The following is a 17,324-nucleotide window of genomic DNA, read 5'->3' as shown; positions in this document are numbered from 1 at the left end:
CAATAACAGCCGAAAAAATGCAAGACTGATATTCTTGATGAAAAATGTGAAATCAAATTTTTGTTTTCAAGATATTAGGCTTTTTAGGTTCTGCATATCATCAATTCTCAACTTTAATCCTTACTAATATTATAAATGTGAAAGTCTGTGTGTTTGTTAGTTTGTATGTTTGTATTCCAGCACCAGATGTCCGATTTTGATGAGAATTTCACTATGTAGTGCAGAGAATTTATCAGAGTGGGTTTTCCTGTGAAATTCATTTCTATACTGGGTGATTCTTTGACTCGTAAAAATAATTTGACAGTAATATCTTGAGGTCAAAAGGAACACTTTTTCCTTTACCATTTCTTTCGAATCGGCTCGGTTTAAAAGACACAGGGTGTTGAAAAATCATAAAAAAATGTTCTTTTAAGTTCTATCTCATAAACTGTTTTATCGAATTGAATTAATTTCGGAATTTAGTTTTCCATTTATTCGATGAATCTTTTTCGAACACAAGATATCACCCACGTCTTCCAGTTTTCTCATTATGGCCATTACGTACCATAAAAATACCAAAAATTCAAAGAACCCAACTCTTGAAACTAAGTTGGTCGCTATCTAATGAATATTTGAACGTTTTGTAAGATGAAAGTATTCTTCATATTTTCTCGTATAATGCTCCGTTTTCGAGTAATTTGATGTGCAAAAATTAAAAAGTATCTGTGAAATTTGAAAAATTGAATACTTTGGCTGAATACAACTCTGTTTAAAAGATCCACAGATGTGTGAAGTCAGAGATTTAGCTAGTTATTCTGAAGGTAATTTTGGCACAGCTCATTATGGACACTTAAAATGGCTATATATTTTTATCAGAGCCGAATCGGAAAAAATGGTATAGGGCAAAAGCGTTTCTTTTGACCTCAAGAGTCTACTGTTAAAATATTTGTACGAGTCAAAGACTCACCCTGTATAATGAGGAGATGCTTGAAAATATCGATTTATTCTAAGTGAGTCGTGAAGGAAGCTTTGGTTTCCAAGATTTCAGGTCCGACGCTGGTTGAATTATAAGAGATAGAGAAAAATGATCGGGTACAATTTTGTAGAGCTCAAAAAAAACTGTAGGATATTCCACGATAACTATAATTTTTATATTTCTGAATCAATCCAAAATAATGTTCTATTTGGAGAGAGTTTTGGCATGGAATGTTGATAATTGTTATTTCTTTCGAATTCATTTCGCCTCCATACAAAATAATGCGAAGGATTCAAGTCTGGTGATCTCGCAGGCCATAGTTCCTGACCACGATTCAAAATATTGTTTAAACTCGTTTGATGAAAGTATAGGTACATATTTTTAAATTTGAATCTATTTAAATGGTGGAAATTGTATTTGTATGTATGCCTTTAACTTCTCAATATTCCCGCTGAGTATTTGCTACGTCAAAAATGAATTTTTCACCGTTTTTCAAAAAATTTGAAAATCTAATTTATCTTCCCGTCCATTTTCAGCTTCTATCGGCGAACGCCGGCTCATCTCCGGTCTCCGGAGGCGGTTCCTTGAGCCCCGGAGGTTCCGCCGGTCTACCAGGGACCCTTTCTCCCGGAGGAACCTCATCCACAGGTCCAACGCAATGCTGCGAGTCCGGGCGACCCCTGATGACCGATCCCGTGACCGGTCAGAGCATGTGCTCGTGTCAGTACGACAGCGCGCGGTTAGCCTTACAGTATCCGAGAGGCGTGAGCATGTATGGGACCCCTTACCCGTCCACCGACCAAAATCCCTACCCCAGCATAGGGGTTGAGTCTTCGGCCTTCTATTCACCTCTGGTAAGTCTGAAAATTTCAGTTTTTTCACGAAGAATTTGATGTAAAGGTTGGAATCCACGATAGGGTTTGTAAAGGTTGGGATTGCCCAAAGGGTTTATAAAGGTTGGACTTGCCGATAGGGTTTATACGAGGATTGTTCGTTTCATGGAATAAAGACATTTATTATTTAATTTCAGCTTCAGATTTTACTCATTATCAGTTGAAAACTCCTGCAAACTATCGAAAACTGTGAAGTCGTGACACGTAGCGAAAACAAGTCAGGTAATTGCGAGTATGGTCACATTTAGCAACCGGTCGCAAAAACTGTTCACACGGCAATAAAATTTATAGGTCCATCAAACCGCCATTCATTATCATTCTCGATGGGCATTCTGTGAATTATTGGTGGACGAAAACCGGTAACTGCGCTGTAAAAAACGCCCGATGAACGCGTCTGTATCTCGTCAAACGCCATTTGCACCCCCTCTCAATTATAACCCGAAATTATGGTTATAGTTTTTAAGTAGTCGATGTGATTTGAAATTTTAAAGAATCTCTTTGATTTCGGTTGTTCATTGAAGGCGTTGGCAATGACGTCAAGGAAGGGTTTGAAAACATCGTTGCCAGATTGAAAACTTATTGGCAAAACCTTAAGTACCTTTGTTAACCTTGAAAACACAACAAAAAAATTTAATTGAAGGCAACTAGAATCAATTTTTCCAAAGAATGAAACGAGGATGGAAATAAAATTGATACGATATTTAAATAACGTTTTCCCCAGTTTAATTTTTTAACAGTTTGTTCGATTGGTCTTCGATCACTATCGTTTATGTTCATAATAAAAATTGAAAGACTCCTCAATGCACATAGCTCCAACCTAACCTAGCTTTCGCCCTTAGAGACATAAAAATATTATTAGCTATTGTGCCATATTTCCCCTTGTCTAAACGGCCAATATCCGATCTTGTTTAATGGACGGTTTTGGTCGTTTAAACATACCTACTCCTAAATTTTATCGGTCGTAACTGAGTTATTGGGTCTACTTTCATTCAAGAAACGATGGCTATTTCGAGATTAGTATCTATTATTTTTCTATTCGAATCGATTCTGGTTCAGATCGTTTTAAATGTGAAACGAATATCAGTTTCAACATCCTTGTGTTCTCATTAGGATAGAAGAATAAGTTTTAAAGTGAATTAATTACGAGGATATATTGAAAATTTTTTAGCCTACCATAGAACCAAACAAAATTTCAATGTCAAAATATTTTATTACTAAACATATTATCCTCTTAATTGGATACATTTATTACAGCGAACTTGCAACGTCTCTAGACCTTTAAAAAAAATGTTTCATCTTGCTCTGCAAACCAGACCTCCAGAGCTTTTATAAACTCCTCGTTGGAAGAAAATTTTGATCTTTTTTTTCAGTTGAGGAAAGAGATGATAGTCGAATGTAGCCAAATCTGGTGAATAAGGGGAATGTTCTAGTAATTCAAACCCTAAAGGCCTGAATCACGAATTTTTTGCATGGCAACATGAGATTTGTGTGCAGCGGCGTTGTCCTGCAAAAACAAAACACCTTTGGTTAGCTTTCCGCGTCTTTTCTCTTTAATTTTTCCCGTAGAGTAGTCAGTAATGTCGAATAGTAATCTCCGGTTCACCAAGATCTGAGACATAAGAAGTGCAGAGTTTTTTGGGATTGCCATGGAGTAATCATGATTGATTTTTTGGATAAGGGTAGAACAATAACTGGAGATTACTAATCGACATTACTGACCACTCTACGGGAAAAAATTAAAGAGAAAAGACGCGGAAAGCTATTCAAAGTTGTCTTGTTTTCGCAGGACAACGCCCCTGCAAACAAATATCATGTTGCCATGCAAAAAATTCGTGATTTAGGCTTTGAATTACTAGAACACCCCCCTTATTCACCAGATTTGACTCCACCCGACTATCATCTCTTTCCTTAACTGAGAAAAAATTTGAAAGGTCGTTAAAATATTCATTATATAGCGTCCATTTTAGATTCAAGAGTTGCGTTCTTTGAATTTTTGGTATTTTTATGGCATGCAATGGTCATAATGAGAAAACTGGAAGACGTGGGTGATATCTTGTGTTCGAAAAAGATCAATCAAATAAATGAAAAACTATATTCCGAAATTCATTTCATTCGTTAAAATAGTTCGTGAGATAGAACCGAGTATACAGGGTGTTTTATGAGTCGTTGGCCATGGCCCAATGGCGAATGCAGGTCATCCAGGCCTTTCAGAAAACTTGCTTGTTTTGTATCCTAAGGCTATTAGTTTCGGAGATACGGGGTGAGCCATGAATAGTGGCCCAAATTTGCGATAGCCATAACTCTAGCCGATTAGCAAAAATGGTAAGGGAAAAAGGTGTTCCTCTCTAACCCAGGAATCTACTGTTAAAATATCAGTGTACGAGTCAAAGACTCAACCATCTATTGTGGTTCATATAACATAATGAATATAATCAACTTCAAAATGGATTACAATAAATCGAGAGGCAAACAAACCATAAAAGAACCATCGTTATAGTCCACGGCCAATCTAAATACGCAGTTGCGTACCATAAATATCAGCTGGGCCGCAATCTTCATCGGAAAAATCGGAAACAACAAGGTTTCCAATTTCAATGACCAGACACCCAGGTCGTTATCAGTGCCGTCCAATCAGCGCCCGACATCGCCATCCTTCTCCTCCACGGAAGGTCGACTTATTGGTTTAATAAGCAATTTACAAGACGGTCATCCATTTTGAATTATGGCTAATTAAATTTCAACTGAACGACGACGAGCATTCTTCCCGTTCACGCAGGAGGCAATTACCTTAACAACCTGGACGATGTTTAATTATAGGGGGCGCAGGTACTGATGATGGCATGCTTTCGTATCGATTCAGCGATTACCGATTTTTCGCTGATTGTTGCTGGAAAATTGCAGGGGGTCGCGGTTGCCGGCAATCGAAAGAATATAAGCGCGTAAATTGACGAGTTCATGCCCGAAATCGGTTAATTGCCGGCAGAAAATTAAACCTAGTGCGATTACAAGGGGAATTTGCATAATTATAATGCAGGAGGGTTGCTCATAACCGTGCTGAACAACCATAGAGGTATTATAGATGTAAAAAAGGCAAGGCTATGATTTTCTCACAATAAACAGTAAACAACCCTAGGAAAATATTCATTTCTTTCTTAAGTAGGTAGCTCAACGACCACGAAAGTTGAAGGGAATTCAGAAAATTCGACACTGCATATTTGAAAAGTTTCCATTTTCGTTTCACCAATTCTTCCAATATGAAAATCTTAAGGTTTATACTCACTCAACTGAATCTTCTTTCGCCAATTTCTTTACAAGTTTAACAGTTTCAGTTGGAAATTTATTCCTAGTTTTTGTAATATAGAATCAGTTCACTCAAAGAATTGAAAAAATACAGGTTTAGTCTTTGACTCATACAAATATTTCATCAGTAGGTTCAAACTTTTCTCCTATAACAGTTTTCCAATTCGGCCCTGATGAAAAGATATAGACCGTTTAAGTTTTCATAATGAGCTGTGAGACCCCTGGAAAAAAAGAATTACCATCAAAATAGCTAGCTAGCTGATCATTTATTTATTTCCAGTGTTGCGGTTAAAGCTGCCTGAGTTCTTGAAGTGTACCTAACCTAACCTAACCAAACCTAACCTGACCTAACCTAAGGTAACCTAACAACTTACATACTTTTGATCAGATTCTTTAAGAAGCCCTGATCAATTTATCTCCAGTGTTGCGGTTAAAGCTGTCTGAGTTCTTGAAGTGTACCTAACCTAACCTAACCAAACCTAACCTGATCTAACCCAAGCTAACCTAACAACTTACATACTTTTGATCAGATAGCCCTGATCAATTTATCTCCAGTGTGCGGTTAAAGCCTTCTGAGTTCTTGAAGTGTACGTAGAGGTGATGGAGGAGGATCCAAAAACCTTGTAGCTGATCCCAAGTGTGTTCAATAGGATTTAGATCAGAAAACCGACTCATCTGTGAACAATACAGACGTCCATTAATCGTTCCAATTCACGCGCTCATGGGTCAAATGCAATCGAAGTCCCAGATGATTTTGAGTTACTGGAATCCTTCTCAAAAATAGTCGAGAATTACGAGAAACTGTTTCTGTCGAAACTAAAACACCAGGAGCGTCCACAAACCGCTGTTGCATGATTCTACAAGAACTCAGATGCTCTCTAGGGTTACACGAAGTCAGAAAACGATCTTGTGCAGAGTAGTAGATCTTGGGCGTCCACTTCTTGGTTTTTCGGTGCCGTTTCTAGTTTCTCGATGGACAAATACATCCGCATTAAGTTTATGTCTAGTCGGAACAAATTCAAAAACGTGAAACTGACCCAAAGCTCTTAGAAACACGAAGTACGTCGATGGATTACCATCTCACCTCACTCAACTCATTGCCAAGAGTATTAAGTAGACCTCGTCTCCTCAAATATGCCTATAATGTCTTTATCTCAGTAACTCGCCGAATAGGACAAACAGGCATTCATGGTAATGACAAAACCTTGCTTTTTCTATAATTACCCTCAAAGTACGTGCTTGCTCGCGGCTTGAACATCTTAAAATTTCGAGAAATTCCAAGCTCGCTTTTCAGAGAGCATTTAACATCCATTTTTTCGATTCCTGACAAGATAACAAAACATTTCGACAATGGTCACTACGTCGCATCTGAAACTCTTCCGTCCTATCTTCGTCTCCCATTTATTCTTTTTCGAATTTTCGCTCGTTAGCCGGATTCACTTCCTGTTTGTCATTTCTTTCATTATCCATCGACTCCGCAGCCTCTTTGTGAAGGTAAAAAGTCTGCAGCAACAATGATTCGGGGTAGGATAGGAGACCACTTGTTTTGTTATTATCTTCTTTGTAGAGTGGAGAACTACGAGGTACACATTTTATAGGAATCGCTTGCAAATACCGGGTTTTAAAGAAAGGGGTTTCCTAATAAAGAGTTCTTGTTGAATCCGGTACAAAATTTTACCGACCCAATTCCCAAGAAGCCAAAAGTTCACACCAAACCGGTAATCACGGAAAATGGCGTATTGGAATAAGGAAACGAGCTCTCTCTGAACCCTTTCAATCTACTTCCAGCACTCCTATTCCCATATTTAACATGATCATCCACCGTGACAATCTTCGAGGGCCGCCATGCAGTGGAAATCCAGTTTGGGGGCCCCTCCCTTGTTTGTGGTTGGTTAAATACCTGAAGATTTAGATCAGGCTTATCTTTCTCTTAGCGATTATCGTTAGTGGAGCACTTTCAGGCCTTTTATTTGCACAAGAAAGTGCTTCGAGAGGTTCGGAACGCTATCAGTCGTTTGGATATCGATCAGGGCTCATCGAAGGAATAGGAAATGAGAATGTGCATTGAAGGAAACTACAAAATTGTTCAGAGAACGAGGATGTATTGATATCTAGTTAGCCTAGACCAGTTCCGTGCATAAAAAAACTATTGCGTTGCCATTGCAACGAACAGTAATGCAGCCAAAGTGTTAAAAAGATCCACAGGTGTGTAGTGTCACAGATTCAGATAGTTATTCTGAAGGTAAATTTGTTTTTCCTGGGATGGCACAGCTCGTCATGAAAACTTGGCTATATCTTTTTACCAGGGCCGAATAGAAAAAAATGGTATAGGAAAAAGTGTTTAATTTGTCCTCAAGAATCTAGTATTCAAAAATCTGTACTAGTCAATGACATTTCATGTATGCAAACCTGGTTTTTATAAAATTTAGTGGACTATAATATGCGGGTATGGAATGAAAAGGTTTTTATGCCAGCGCAAGATTCAAATTACGCGCCGGTTTGAATGTCACAAATGTATGACAGTTGACAGATTGGATCGGCGTGAAATTCACGGTTTTGTGTAAGAAGAACATTTATCCCCTCCTTTTTCCGTCAGTGAGAGAAGAACGAAAAGAACCCTTGGTATTGTGCATTTTCCTTGGCAACCTTCGTGCAAGAAACAATACAATCTCCCAATCTGATTCTAATGTGTGCCGTAATTTCAATGCAATATGCCAGTATGCATTTCCAATGCGATTTCTCGGGTTAAATGCATGCAACAGTAACACTACTAATGTGACTGTGTAAAACACCCACCCCTCCGGTTTTCCCATTGAACAGCAGACACGGAGCTAATATATTCGCATATATGCATTTTTCATGAATTTATTAAGATTCTTATTATTGAAATGATCGCAGTATATACGAAGAAAGGGTTTCGATCTGTGGCTCGATTAAACAGTGAACGGTCTACGGTGGGCGTGACCAGATTGGAAATTTGATAGGTGCGAAATGAGTTCCTTTGTTCCCTTTGGGATTATCGGTTTAATTTTTTTTTCTTATATCTACAGAACTGAAGTAGTCATATCAGGTCACATGCACTAAATTTGGCAAGCATCAAACTTCTTTTAATTGGTTTTTGGTAAAACCACTTGGCTGAAAGAAGAGCTAAAAGGTAACTTTATGCCTTAGAAAGGCAATGTCGCATGTGATTCAAATCTGTTCAAAAATTTACCTGTTAACGTGCAATTAAGCTCAGCAAGTCTTAGGGCTTTCGACGTTTCATCAATTTATTTCAAGAATATTCGCTTATAGATGGTTATTTTGACCAGCTATAACATAATATGTGTTCCGTCGTAAATCTGTTAAGTTGCCTAACTCGAAAATGTGTAGGAGGGCGCCAAACTTGCAAAAAAACGTGACGTGCGTGGTAGTGGTTTCTTTTCCTCTTTTGAAGATAATGATTCAAGAATAACGTAAAAAATGTAATCTGACAGTTTCAGCAAGCCGAAACCCTAAAAATTGGCAATTTAGGTCACAGAAATAAGTTTTTTCAATTATCTCCTCTCTTGGGCTTCGAATCGTTTTTGCATTGATTATAAAAGTTGTAGAGCATAAAATTTTCTACAAATTTCGTCCGAAGCAAATTTTTCTACGTTTGAACGTTTTTGAGATATATGGCGATGAATGTACATTACGCTGGGTTTCTACAATGACCTTGGCGTTTCGCATGTGTGGCTAAGCACCCGGCCCTTATCGACCTTTAACTCGAAAACGGTTAAAAGTATGTAAAATGGCTTCAGACAAAAGTTGTATAGAATTTTATTATCTTCAACATTCATAATGGATACAAAAACGATTAGAAGCAAAGGAAGGGAGATATTTAAAAAAAAATGCATTGTTATCATCTTCACACTATCAGATTAAGAAAACCCACCTCGATTAGTGTTAGATCAATGGATCAACAAGTCTTTAATACCAAGATTACCCATCTGTACGAAAATCTGACTCTCTCGAGTAACGTTTTCTTTTTGCATTTTCAAAGGTCTGCTGTGACCTTGCATCACGTCTGAATCGGCAGTCTATTGAAAAGTACCTTCCTTTGGGTCCTCTGATAATCTGACACGAAATTTTTTGTTTACCATATTCAATTCTTCCTTACTGCCAGCCCCACCACGCAAACTGTCAGATTAACAGAATTAATTATCAGAGACACGTAGGGCACATACAGTATCTCAATCCGATACGCTCGAGTATGTACACCTGACGATTAATTTCACATCTTTGAAAACCTGCAGGCGCTTTCCCCACAGCTGAAAGTGCATACATCATAGAACTTTATTTTCTTTTTATCATCTAATCTTCAAAATCCCAGTCCCCACGACTACTAACAAAAGCCACTTTATCCCTATCAGTTATTGAGCGATGTAATTGAAACTCCCATCAAATATAAAATTGAACTTCTTAAAATCATCGATAATACATCAAAGCTCGTCAACTATTACGCACAATCACCGCCATAAACCGGACGATATAAAACAACCACATCCTAAATGCCAACAACACTCGTAAAAGACTAATTGAAAGTTTGGACGTTGAAACTGATACTGATGTAACTTTCAACATTCTGCCGACGTAAAGTATGTAAATCGGGTAGGATAAAATCGTACGGCGACTAGATTTCGACGTGCCATCTAGCGGCTTAACGCCAGCAATTGCCGGGTGATTTATAACCTCAATCTTCTCGTTTCCTCCGCGATTAATAAATTCGCGTCAGGTCATCAAGCCGTTTGGTTTCTCAGGAAGTAGTACGGGCAATTATTGTATATTTTATAAGTGACATTGTATGGAATTAGAGAGTGAATGTAGATACACTTCAGTTACTAAAGACGCCTTGTGTACTTATCTCTGATTTAATAATCGTTGTTTGTCCTTGGATCAAGATGGCCCTGCGTCGAATTCATATCATCCAGAGACAAAAACGCAACGTGGTGCCCTATCAGATTAATAATTGATGGTGCAAACTCCGCGATTTCTTTGTGAATACGTGTAGTGTCGAGAGAACTGCGTTTTCGGCATTCCGCGCGGTCGGTAGTGTGACTGCACAGATAGGAGGCTGCGCTTCGACCATGGGGTCCTTTGTTTTTGCCCGCATCGTCGGTTAGCGATCCGCCAGCTTTGATTATAATTAGTTACTTCATCTGTTTCGGCTCGGCGACAAATATTTCGCTGTATGCAGTTCGACTACAGATGTTGGGGTGTAAAAAGAGGCCGAAATTTACTATATCTACTTCACGAACCTTTGATGCTTAGCTTCGATTTTGGTTTATAAATTGCAGAAATGGGAATTTTTGGCTTAAAAGTTAACTTCAGCGTTTAGTTTCAGAAATGCAGTGATAATTTCGGCACAAAGAATTGAAGTCGGGGTAGGTCATGTAAATTTTATCACTTATCGTCCATTTCAGCTCATTTTGACTGAGTTGAATCTCGAGTAACACCAAAATGTCTCCATAGAATTTCTTCAAATATGGAAATCCGAGGAAACTTGGCTGAATTTTCTTGAAAGTTTGGCTCTTTCGACCAGCAAAAGAGTAGTTCTCTGACTCTATGGGACAAAATTATACGTGTTTTTGACTCGTACAAATATTTCAAAAGTAGATTCTTGAAGTCAAAAGAAACACTTTCTTCCTTTACCATTTTTTCCGAATCGGCTAGGTTTAAAAGATACAAGCCGTTGAAAAACGGAATTTCAATATGCAGACGACTGCGCACTTATCGCTATCAGCTCAGAGGATCTACAGATTATGTTGGACTGTTGGACATATATATGAAGATTTAGGCCTTAGACTCGATATTGACAAAACCAAAATATTGGGAAGTCTTCCAGAAAGCCTTCAAACACATATCAGCCTCGAGAATGAAACCTTAGAACAGGTCGAGCAGTTCAAATACTTGGGAAGCTTCATAAATACTGGGGCTAACCTAGACACGGAAATACACAACCGTATCAATTCGGCATCACGGGCATTCTGGAAGCTAAAGGTCAGAGTGTTTCCAAAATCACGACCTCAATCTGAAGACCAAGACAGCTGTTTACAAAGCAGTGGTCCTCTCAACGCTTCTTTACGGAAGCGAAAGCTGAACGCCCTACAGGCGACACATTAAACAGCTTGAACAAACGCAACAAGGTCATCTGAGACAATTAATGCACATCAGATGGTTCCACAAAGTTTCAAATGTAGAAGTCTTGCAACGCGCGAGTTGTACAACAATTGAGACTCAAGTAACGAGGGCCTGACTCAGATGGAGCGGCCAAATTCTGAGGATGCAAGGCACAAGACTCCCCAAAATAGCTTTGTATGGCGAATTCACAGAGGGAGCTCGGAAACCAAGAGGCCAGTATAAGCGGTTTAAGGATACACTACATCAATCCCTAAAATCAGTTAATGCCAATCATAACTGGGAACAACTGGCGTTAGACAGATCACAGTGGAGGTCTTTGGTCCACAGTTATAATGGAGACTCGAGAAGAATACAGCGGCGGCCAGATCTGGTTGGTGACTATCCATGCCCGGAGTGTGGATCTGTAGGTCACGGTTGGGTCTCTTCAGTCACAGGAGGGCACACAGTCGCAAATAGCCCTAAGAAATTATAAGTTTGATATTGAAAAGTATCTGTGAAATTTGAAAAATTCGGTACTTTGGCTGAATACAATTCTGTTCAAAAAGAAGTGTAGTGTAACATATTTAGCTAGTTATTCTAAAGGTGGTTTTGTTTTTCCAGGGGTGGCACAGCTCATTTTGAAAATTTAATATGTCTATATCTTTTCATCAGGGCCGAATTGGAAAAAATTGTACAAATAGGAAAAGAGTGTTTTCTTTTGACCTCAAGAATCTACTGTAGAAATATTTGTATTAGTCAAAGACTCACCTTGCGTATATGTTCGAAAACTCCATTTAAGAAGAGGAGGAAATCTGAAGATGGGCACAAAATTGAAGAAAATTCGGAAAAAATCAGAAACTTCTTAGTCAATTAGTACCAATTTCAAAAATCTTGTAGTGTTCCAGAAGCATTTATCGAAAAGAGGTGGGAAAACCAGGAAAAATCATCATGTCCTGTCAAACTCCAAGAACTTCATGTCAAAATGCCTACGTCACTCGCGATCAACCGTTGGAAAATATGGGAAAAACCCGAGATCGTGTTTTCCATTTTCAAAGGACGCTCGTCGATTTTCCGCGATAAATTCACCGATAACCCTCTCAGAATCCACGCTCTCAATGGAGAAACTCCACTCCGTCCGCCATAACTCTAGGCCGAAGACATAAATTCAGCCATATTTCTAGGAATTTACAGCGCGAACTATCCGGGGTATATTTATTTGTCGGAGAGCGCAGAGTGCATCGCGAAGGATCGCCTTTTACGTCGGATAAAAAGCCGTGAGCAAGGAGAACATCAATATGACTCGCGGAAAGAGCGACGTTACACTTCTTGAGATTTGAGAGGCACGCTGAATGGCATTCTTAAGAAATTGTCTCGGTGAAGTGTCGCTGGAAGTTTTATAAGAGCGGTTCTGTGGCGAGGACTTTTTTTTTTCGTGGAGTCGAACACTTAGTTTCACTTCGTGTAAGGATCTCAGTTCCCGGTGTTTTCTTTTTCGTTCCTGGGAATTGTACGAGATGTCTCGAGTTTGTGGGTATTGTTGGAAAGGTTTTTTCGGTGCAGATTTATGGAATTTGTGTTCATGGTGCCGAATGACTAGTTTCGAAGGGCTGTGGTGGGGGCTGGTTGGTGTGGAAGGACTCTTTGTGTTCCTCAGGGTCTAAAGTTTTCAGTCAGCGTCATGATTTGGACCAGAAGGGATCGGGGTTGAAACTGGATGACCATCAGCGAAAACTCTGCTTTTTCTCTGATGAGGGCACAATATTCTTAAGGTCGCTGTGCAACTCAACCTCCATTAAAATCTACATCTACAACACCCCTTCAGACCTTCTTCGCCTTGTCTTTATCTTCTTCATCGTACATTAGGTCTTAGCCCTGTGTTTTCTCCAATGGTTTCCTAGCTACAGCTGGGATGATGAAGACCATCTTTCATACCAACTTGTAGGTGGTCGTCATGTATTCGGTTTTCCTTCCTTTGCAACCTTAGACACATGGTCTCTCCATGCCCTATACGTCGATTTCTTGCCCATCTCATAACATCCTTTATGTCACATATACCTCTTTCAGTTTTGTGAACCTTAAGAATCTGAGTATTATTCTCAATTAATAGAAGGGGCATTGAACAAGCTGCCTAAGTTTGAGGAAATGGTGGTTCTGCCGCACCAACGTTAGGTTAGGTTAGCTTCAATAGAGTATTGACTCTTAGTGATTCCAACCAGCTCTTCTTACAACACCCCTCCAGACCTTCTTATTCTTGTCTTTATCTCCTTCATCGTACGTTAGGACTTAGTCCTGTGTTTTCTCCAATGGTTTCCTAGCTACAGCTGGGATGATATGAAGACCATCTTTCATACCAAGTTGTAAGTGGTCGTCATGTATTCGGTTTTCCTTCCTTTGCAACCTTAGACACATAATCGCTCCATGCCCTATACGTCGGTTTCTTGCCCATCTCTCAACATCCTTTATGTCACATATACCTCTTTCAGTTTTGTGAACCTTAAGAATCTGAGTATTATTATCAATTAATAGAAGGGGCATTGAACAAGCTGCCTAAGTTTGAGGAAATGGTGGTTCTGCGCACCAATGTTAGGTTAGGTTAGCTTCAATAGAGTAGTGACTCTTAGTGATTCCAACCAGCTCTTCTTACAACACCCCTCCAGACCTTCTTATTCTTGTCTTTATCTCCTTCATCGTACGTTAGGACTTAGTCCTGTGTTTTCTCCAATGGTTTCCTAGCTACAGCTGGGATGATATGAAGACCATCTTTCATACCAAGTTGTAAGTGGTCGTCATGTATTCGGTTTTCCTTCCTTTGCAACCTTAGACACATAATCGCTCCATGCCCTATACGTCGGTTTCTTGCCCATCTCTCAACATCCTTTATGTCACATATACCTCTTTCAGTTTTGTGAACCTTAAGAATCTGAGTATTATTATCAATTAATAGAAGGGGCATTGAACAAGCTGCCTAAGTTTGAGGAAATGGTGGTTCTGCGCACCAATGTTAGGTTAGGTTAGCTTCAATAGAGTAGTGACTCTTAGTGATTCCAACCAGCTCTTCTTACAACACCCCTCCAGACCTTCTTATTCTTGTCTTTATCTCCTTCATCGTACGTTAGGACTTAGTCCTGTGTTTTCTCCAATGGTTTCCTAGCTACAGCTGGGATGATATGAAGACCATCTTTCATACCAAGTTGTAAGTGGTCGTCATGTATTCGGTTTTCCTTCCTTTGCAACCTTAGACACATAATCGCTCCATGCCCTATACGTCGGTTTCTTGCCCATCTCTCAACATCCTTTATGTCACATATACCTCTTTCAGTTTTGTGAACCTTAAGAATCTGAGTATTATTATCAATTAATAGAAGGGGCATTGAACAAGCTGCCTAAGTTTGAGGAAATGGTGGTTCTGCGCACCAATGTTAGGTTAGGTTAGCTTCAATAGAGTAGTGACTCTTAGTGATTCCAACCAGCTCTTCTTACAACACCCCTCCAGACCTTCTTATTCTTGTCTTTATCTCCTTCATCGTACGTTAGGACTTAGTCCTGTGTTTTCTCCAATGGTTTCCTAGCTACAGCTGGGATGATATGAAGACCATCTTTCATACCAAGTTGTAAGTGGTCGTCATGTATTCGGTTTTCCTTCCTTTGCAACCTTAGACACATAATCGCTCCATGCCCTATACGTCGGTTTCTTGCCCATCTCTCAACATCCTTTATGTCACATATACCTCTTTCAGTTTTGTGAACCTTAAGAATCTGAGTATTATTATCAATTAATAGAAGGGGCATTGAACAAGCTGCCTAAGTTTGAGGAAATGGTGGTTCTGCCGCACCAATGTTAGGTTAGGTTAGCTTCAATAGAGTAGTGACTCTTTGTGATTCCAACCAGCTCTTCTTACAACACCCCTCCAGACCTTCTTATTCTTGTCTTTATCTCCTTCATCGTACGTTAGGACTTAGTCCTGTGTTTTCTCCAATGGTTTCCTAGCTACAGCTGGGATGATATGAAGACCATCTTTCATACCAAGTTGTAAGTGGTCGTCATGTATTCGGTTTTCCTTCCTTTGCAACCTTAGACACATAATCGCTCCATGCCCTATACGTCGGTTTCTTGCCCATCTCTCAACATCCTTTATGTCACATATACCTCTTTCAGTTTTGTGAACCTTAAGAATCTGAGTATTATTATCAATTAATAGAAGGGGCATTGAACAAGCTGCCTAAGTTTGAGGAAATGGTGGTTCTGCCGCACCAATGTTAGGTTAGGTTAGCTTCAATAGAGTAGTGACTCTTTGTGATTCCAACCAGCTCTTCTTTTAGTCTTTTTTTTCGTTTAGCAGCAAGGGTTCACGCACTGAGAATTCCATGGGTGTTCAGCCTGTTTGGTATGTGATATTCCCTCAAAAATGAGCTGGTTCTTCATGGAGTGCTCATGCCATCACACTTTGTAGGGCAGCTTTAGCCTTAGTTTTTACTGCTACTTTTGCTCCTGTTTGGTTCAACAGTGCTCACGTCAATAAAATCGATACCCTACTCAATGATTCTATGAGGATTGTTACTGGAACCATCAAATCTACAGCTCTGCATTACCCGTTCTTTCAAACATCGTACCACCTCATATTCGCCGAAAGGTGGCAGTCTCGAAGTCTTGGAATAAATTCCATTCCTTCCCAAATTTGTCACTAATTTCATCATATTTACCAGATTCTAGAAGTGCCAGATTGAAATCTCATTATCGTTACAGTTATACAAGCAACAGAGAGTTTTTTCTGAGGTTTTTATCTCTGTTTACACGTATCATACGAAGATATGTAGGTATGGTACTCTGTTCAAGGGCGGATTTAGGGGGCACGTGCCCCCCCCAGACGGACGGATCTTTCTATGCATACTTAAACTCTTTAAAATAAACTTGAAGTTACTGTCACAGTTACTGTTGATTTTTTTGTTCGTCTGCCCGTTGTGCCCCCCCCAGAAAAAAATCCTGGATCCGCCCTTGACTCTGTTGACATTATTCCTCTGCTTACACTGAGATCTGGAACGACAATTAAAATCACTCATAAAAATGGACAATTAGATACGGAAGTATCCCACTATCCATTGATCGATCTGGGAAATGCAGCTACCTCGTCATCTGAATCCTCCTTCAAACAACCTAGTACCGTGATTTATCTCCTTATATCTACCCATAATACGTCTATTATCCGATAAGACCCTGTTTGCCCAGAAGAGAAAAGATTGTTTGCCCTTCGCGATATCACCTGGAGGGGCAATAGTGTGCCGCGTACAGATAAAAAAGGACGCTATCTGGCGTGAGATAACTCGGCTACGTTATCAGACCGATTGAAAACGCTTTGTCGGCTTCGAATGGCGTCCGACACATGCGATTATCTGTTGACAAATTGTGAATTTGTGTGCGATCATTGTGCGTCGCGATCAAGCCCTGGTTCTGTCCTTGTTTCGCGAATTAGGCGGATAAGGGTTTTTTACGACTTTGAAACATGGCGAGTGGCCATTTTGTGGCGTCTTTCGCGATAAGGCTCGCTTCGTAGTGCGTCAGGACCATCATAAATCCTTGTATACTCCATTCGCTTTTATTTTAGCACTCGGTTGGCCATGGAAATTTGACACATTTCACTCTGTATACTACGGAAATGTGGGGTTATGAAGATTGTCAAAACATTTTTGGGTTTTGAATCAGCGCTATGTTGCCCTTTCTATGTAAAAGTTTCTGTTATTACGTTAGTTTATCATAATGTCGAATCTCTTCGGAAAATATGTGACGAACATAATTGAAGTTTATACAAAATGATTGAAGACATACCAAATCCATTTGTTTGCATGGAAAATAGAAGAGATCAGTATAATATCATAATATGCACTAGCTTGAGGAGAGTTAATGTTCGTTATCTTCTTTGGCTGAAGTTTGAATACGTTAGATCAGTTGTAAATTTCAAAAATATTAAACCGCAGATGAAATGCATATGATGCAGTGGTTGGGTATGGGTATCTCCCGAAGGAATTAACAGATGATTACA

The 17,324-nt window shown here is 39.4% G+C and overlaps 1 protein-coding gene across 5 annotated transcripts in view; it reads left to right on the top strand.

Moving 5' to 3' along the window:
* The window catches only part of LOC123317669 (homeobox protein caupolican), a 97,972-nt gene that overhangs the window by 49,043 nt on the left and 31,605 nt on the right, over positions 1-17,324 (top strand). For all 5 annotated transcript variants that reach the window (XM_044904276.1, XM_044904279.1, XM_044904287.1 and 2 more), the window contains exon 2: positions 1,492-1,809. In XM_044904276.1, the coding sequence (XP_044760211.1) occupies positions 1,492-1,809 (318 nt within the window). The remainder of the gene's footprint in view (positions 1-1,491; positions 1,810-17,324) is intronic.

The sequence above is a fragment of the Coccinella septempunctata genome, chromosome 1 (assembly GCF_907165205.1).
Source record: "Coccinella septempunctata chromosome 1, icCocSept1.1, whole genome shotgun sequence".
NCBI classification, from domain to species: Eukaryota; Metazoa; Arthropoda; class Insecta; order Coleoptera; family Coccinellidae; genus Coccinella; species Coccinella septempunctata.
The sequence above is the reverse complement of the archived record's forward strand: the minus strand, read 5'-3'. Positions and strand labels throughout refer to the sequence as shown.